The sequence below is a fragment of the Platalea leucorodia genome (genome assembly GCF_965183815.1).
Source record: "Platalea leucorodia genome assembly, chromosome: 23".
NCBI classification, from domain to species: Eukaryota; Metazoa; Chordata; class Aves; order Pelecaniformes; family Threskiornithidae; genus Platalea; species Platalea leucorodia.
Window position 1 is genome coordinate 2,343,419 of NC_138845.1, and position 6,005 is coordinate 2,349,423.

The 6,005-nt window shown below is 61.8% G+C and overlaps 1 protein-coding gene across 1 annotated transcript; it reads right to left on the reverse strand.

Annotated features, from left to right (window-relative positions):
• Positions 1 to 717: 717 nt before the first annotated feature.
• NEUROD4 (neuronal differentiation 4) lies at positions 718 to 1,713 on the reverse strand (the record flags this gene model as incomplete). The annotated part of the gene is made up of 1 exon (XM_082332531.1): positions 718 to 1,713. One exon carries the CDS (start codon positions 1,711 to 1,713, stop codon positions 718 to 720), a length of 996 nt encoding a protein of 331 aa, XP_082188657.1.
• Between the last annotated feature and the right edge of the window lie 4,292 nt (positions 1,714 to 6,005).

Below are 6,005 nucleotides of genomic sequence, written 5' to 3' on the forward strand. Positions count from 1 at the left end.
GAGCAGCGGAGGGACCATGACGGAGAAGCTCGGAGCCTGGCTGGACCATGCCGTCCCTGGATGATGCGGTGGCAGCAAAGATAAGGTTCTCCGTTGGGTGGGAAGCTTCAAGGAGGAGCAACCGTGTTGGTCTTCTGCAAGTGGTCCAGATCATTCCCACCTCTGCCAGCCCGCCTGGCCGTGGCTGGACTCGGAAAACCATGACCCCATCAGAGCACGTGGAAGGGGTCATCCCAAGGGGCAGGAGGGGCTTGTCTCCACCTGAGGCGAGACAGAGGTGTGCCCGTGCCCCACCACCCCAGGGAGGGAGGAAAAGGAGCTGTAACGTCTTGGCCATGGACAATCCCAAGTGCTGGAGTGCGTTCAGGCAGAAAGCGCTGCAGGGTGAAGCCACCTTCACGAGCATCTCTGGGGGAGAGAGAGCGGGAGGCAACGGCGCAGCTTTCGGTGGTGGCTGCTCAAAGTTCAGCTGTCAGGAAGGGTTCAGGTGGCTCCTGGGGACAGCTCAGAAATCAGCAAGGTGGCACCAGCACAGACCTGCTGGGAGAGGACCGAGGGCCAGCTGAACCTTCCACAGCGACGTCCTGCAGAGATGCTCAGAAGTCTCTCACCCCGTAGCGGCAATAACCTCGCTCCAGTTGTGTCCGTTCCAGAAACAGCTCCACGATGCGGCTGAACTTCTCTCTGCGTCAAGAATTTGGGTCTAACTCTGCTTTGTTATTCATTGAAGATGGCGTTGAGCTGAGGCCCGGCCACGTGGTGTGGGTAGGACTCGTAGCTCATGTCTATGGGGATCTCGTAGCGGGGCACTGTGTTTTGGAAGTGAGAGGCATGTCCATGTGCTCCAGCCAGGCTGACTGAGGGATAGTGGGCCATGAAGGTGTAGGATTTATCCAGGTCTGGAGAGCCATCTTGCTTCAAGGAGAAGTTCCCGCTGATGCTCAGGGGCGGCGTCAGGGGACCCTCGTAGGGGGGAGTGGTGCAGTCAGAGGGATGGTTTCCAAAGGAAGCATCCACCAAGCTCTTGAAGGTCGGAGGCTTTAAATGCAGCAGATGTGTTTCCATCGTCCCGTAGGGTGGGCTTGGGAGCCCTGGGGACTGGTAGCTGAAGGAGTGGCTGGATATGGCCGATTCACACACCGGGGACTTTTCTTCGTGCTTCTCCAGGAACAAGGTCTGCGGTCCCAGCTGCAGACAGCCAGCCACCAGGTTGCTGGTGGGCTGGGACAAGCCCTTGCAGAGCATGTCCACAAAGCTCTTCCCTTCAGGAGTCTGCCCCGTCTCCAGCACCTCAGACAGGGCCCAGATGTAGTTCCTCGCAAGCCTCAGCGTCTCAATCTTGGACAATTTCTGAGTCTTGGAGTAGCAGGGCATCACCCTCCTCAGGTTGTCAAGAGCATCATTCAGGCCGTGCATCCGTGTGCGCTCCCGGGCATTGGCCTTCACCCGCCGGGCCCTGAACCGCTCCAGCCTCGCCTTGGTCATTTTCTTCTTCTTTGGTCCTCTTCTTTTCGGCTTTTCCCCATCATCCTCTTCCTCCTCTTCTTCCTCAATGCTGTCGTGCTCTTCATTCAAGCCAGACATCAATCCAAAAGGACCTTGCCTGCCGTCCTCTTCCTTCAGCTCATCTTTAGAGCTCAGCGTGTCGTCCATCCAGGCTTGGGTGCTCACGAGCTCCGCCATCTCTTTGGCCTTGGCATACGTCTTGGTCATCTCTGATCTCTGCAACAAAGGGACAAGGAGATGTTAAGGAATTCCAGCAGGAGAGTCGCTCAACATGTTGAGGACATTAGGAACTGAGGTCAAAATCATCTTCCAGAGGCATCAACTGCTTTCTGTCCATCAGTGGTACCTACAGAATCCATTTATCCATCATCTATCTATTTATCTATCTGCAATAACTTCTGCTGAATTCTTTTGGCAGCCACTGAAGCCTCTCCCTGGGGCCCAGCAGCTCTTTTCCAGGGCTCAGGGCTTCCAACAATTCAATTTTGGGGTTGTTCCCACTCATGAGTCCCTTCCCTCCTGGCTTCAACCCTGATGGTCACATTGTGGGTTGCAAAAGGGAGCCTGAAAGTAAAGGTCCTCTGCTGAGCTGCCTCTGGAGATTTTCCTGCCTGAGCTCTTCTAACTTGAGCCCATTTGCTTGAACCTTCGTTTCCCTCTGCCGTAACGAACACAGCCGCACCGCACAAACCAGCCTGGGTTTCATGTTAATCAGCCCCCCAAATCCTGTCAGCGGACCTGACTCATTTAATAAAGCTTAGCATCTAAGCAGCTTTGCTGAAAGTGTGCTGCCCAAGGCCTGGCTCCACTGCCCCGTCCACCCCATGTGGAAAATCCCACTTTTAATATGCGTGATGGGGCTGGCGGGCTGGATTAGGGTGTTAATTGCTGCGCACAGCCATCGTATCCCCAGAGGACCGTGCGGCCCCAATTAACTCTTTGGTGGAGCAACAGGGGTCTGTCAGATGATGGGAAATCTGGTGGGTGAAGATGGTGAAGGACCACCTTTGGGATGAGTGGATGGGTCTGGCTGAGCCAGGATGGAGAGTCCAAACACCTTCTGCCAGCGTCCTGGTGGGACCGCGGGGCTGCGCCCGCGCTGCGTGGTGGGAGCAGCCCAGGAACGGCTGCAGATCGGCTCCAAAACCCCTCCAGGCTGCGGTCTGAGGCTTCCTTTCCCTCCACCCTTGGGGACCCGTCCCAAACGCGGCATCCCTGCCTGCAGCTCCCAGCCCTCGCTGGTCCCGTGCACCAGAACCCATCCCAGAAGCAAATCACCAGGCGTGGGGCTCTGTTCAGAGGCGAGCCCAGCGTCTTCCCCCCTTCCCTGCACTTCCCAGCACGGTATTCCCATGGAAATGTTTCAGAAGGTTGTCGCTTTGGAAATGCAGTTTGCATTTTTAGGGATTTTGCTTTCTTTCTCCGGAATATTGATTTTTTTTTAACGGGGGGTGGGGGGGAAGTAGACAAAGAGGGAATTGCCTGATGAAGTCACTTTGGCAGTTTCCCAGTTTCCCAAGTAAGGAGACGGTGGGAACCCGCTGTGAAATGGGAAGTTTGTCCAGCCCCTAATTTTGGATACCTTTCATTTTCAAACATCTCCATCCCACATCGTCTGAAAGAACCACAAGAAACCCATCGCAGGATAAAACCTGCTGCAGCCAAAAACTTAATTTTCAAGTAGGGATGGCTGAGCTCCTGGCAGAGGGAGATGCTCTCCCTTTGTGCCACCAGGCACCCAGCTCCCATCCCAAAACAAGTGGGTTCAACTCCTCCTCCTCTTCCGTAGGACCAGGGACTTGGTTTCGACGCTCCGCTGGTTTCCTTTCCCCAGAGGACAGTTGGTTCAGGACAAAGACTGGCTGACTCCAGCCCTGCACGAGACCCTGCGCCCGGACAGGGCCACCCGAGGCAGAAGAAACCCGGCGGGCTGGGGAGGAGGATGCAGGAGAGATGCTGGCAGAAGAGCCAGGAACAAAACAGGCAGCTGGGGCCGGGAATTCATCACAGGGAAGGGCAGGAGGGACAAGAAACCCACAAGCAGACCATGAAAATTAGGATTTGCTTGAGACCTCTGCGCCACGTCCTGCCTGGGAACGCAGCAGGATGTGGCCCAGCTGTAGGGGGACCCGGTGGGCTCTGGCTGCAGGGCGGATTAAAAGCCCTACAGCTGCTCCATCAGCTCCAGCATGGCCAACAGGGTGGCTACGGGGCCACCGGTGTCGGCTGAGTCCTGAACCTGGGGCTGCCCAGAGCTCCCAGTCCCACTGACGGTCCCAGTCCCAGTGCCACCCTCAGTCAACTGGGGCAGGGGAGAGGGGATGCGCTGACATTTGGGAGCAAATCTGCTCAAGGGCAGCCGTGCAGCATCCACACAGACCTGGAAAAGGGGGAGGAAGGTGGGGGTGCTGGTTTCCTCCCTGCTGGGGTCCCAGCCCCGGGCAGGACTCGCTGGGGAAGGGGCTGCGCTCGCAGAGCGAAACAAAAGCCGGGGGCTGGGGCAGGTCCTTCATCTCCCCCGTCACCTTCATCCCCTCCATCCCCTCCATCCCCAGCCAAAGCCCGGCCCCGACGTGGCCGGACCCGCCGCCAGCCAGTGCCCGGCTCCGGGGCTGCGGCTCCAGCCCCGACGGCTGCGGGGAGCTCGGGGGGCGGCTGGGGCTCGGTGCCGCCGGCTCCATCCCACCCCTCGCCCCGCAGCCCCGGCGGCTCCCCCCGGAGGGCGCAGAGCCCCCCCGGGCCGGGGTCCCGCCGCTCCGCCGTCGGGGCAGAGCCCCCCGCGCCGTCCCGGAGGGTCGCCCGGGGAACCGGAGGCACCGAGCGGCCGCCGAGCCCCGTCGGAGGGGGCCGTCACGTCCCTTCGGGTCCCCCGCACTCCCGGGGGTCCCGGTCCGCCCTTACCTGGGCACCGGAGCGGGTCCCCGCTGTCACTTGCCCGGGCTCATTGTGCCTCCAGCCCCGGGGGCGCGGGCAGCTCCCGCGGCGGCGGCACCGGGAGCGGCACCGGCGGCGGCCCCGGCAGCGGGCAGCTCCGCTGGCGGGCGGTTTTGAGAGCTCCGCGCTGCCGGCGGCTCCTGCCCGGCCACGGATCCCGCGTGGCTCCTCCCACGGGGGGAGGTGACCGAGCCCGGCTCCTCCCGCCGCCCCACCGGGACCCCGACGGCAGCCCCGGCCATCCCTGGATGGGTGCCCCCGGGTGGGCACCCCTGGTCCCTGAGCATCCCTGGATGGGTGCCCCTAGACGAGCATCCTCAGGCGGGTACGCCGGCCAGGGTCCCCTGGACGGGCATCCCCGGATGGGCACCCTTGGGTGACCATCCCTGGACCAGCACCCTTGAATGAGCACCCTGGGTTGAACACCCTAGGATGGGCATCCCTAGATGAGCACTCCTGGATGGGCACCCCTGGATGGGCACCCCTGAATGGGCACCCCTGGACCAGTACCCTTGGAAGAGCACCCTGGGATGAACACCTTAGGATGGGCATCCCCAGATGAGCACCCCTGGACGGGCACCCTTGGATGAGCATCCCTACATGGGCACCCCTAGGTGGGCACCCCTGGATGGGCACCCTTGGATGGGCACCCCTGGACCAGTACCCTTGGAAGAGCACCCTCGGATGAACACCTTAGGACGGGCATCCCTGGGTGCGCACCCTTGGATGAGCACCACTGGATGGACACTTTTAGATGAGCACCCCTAGGTGGGCACCCCTGGGTGGGCACCCTTGGGTGGGCATTCCTGGATCAGCATCCCTGGACCAGCACCCTTGGAGGAGCACCATGGGATGAACACCTTAGGATGGGCACCCCTGGATGGGCACCCCAGCTTGCCCAGCACCAGGACAGACCCCGTCACACAGCTCCCTCCACAGGGGGAGTCCCCCAGGGGGTCCCCATCCTCCAGGGCATGATGTGACAGTGACACGGGGCTGCCGGGGTCCCAGGTGTCATCGCCCGCCGCCCCCCTTGGCCGGGCACTGCCGTGGTGACGCTGGTGCTGGGGAGAGCCGGGGGCCAGGCCCTGGGCAACGCTGGCTCCGACCCAGGTGCTGGGGGTGGGCGCGGGGGCCGCGGCTCCCTCCCAGCCGTAATGAGAGAGCAAAGGGGGAGTAATTAGTGGCTGGTACGGCCAGAAGGGGCCCGGCTGAGCTCTCCACCGCTCAGACAAGGGAAGGGGCCCCGGGCTCCACAGCCGCCGGCCAGCAAGAGGGGGCGATGGAAAAAGACCCCCCCATTAATGAAGGGACGAAGTTATGGGTCGCCTTGCTCTGCCCCTCGGACCTGGAGCTCGGCTCCTCCAGCCGCAGGGGCTGCAGCCGCCCCGGCTGGGGAAGGGGCTGGGCTGGGGCCCTCTGCAGCAGCGGGGCTGGAAGCGGGGGACAGCGATGGCACCCCAAAAGTCATCCCCCCTCCCTCCATCCCTGCCCGGACTCTGGGCCCAGAGCTCAGCATCGCTGCGCGGGAGCCTCCCCGCACGCGCCAGCCCGCAGGACCCTTC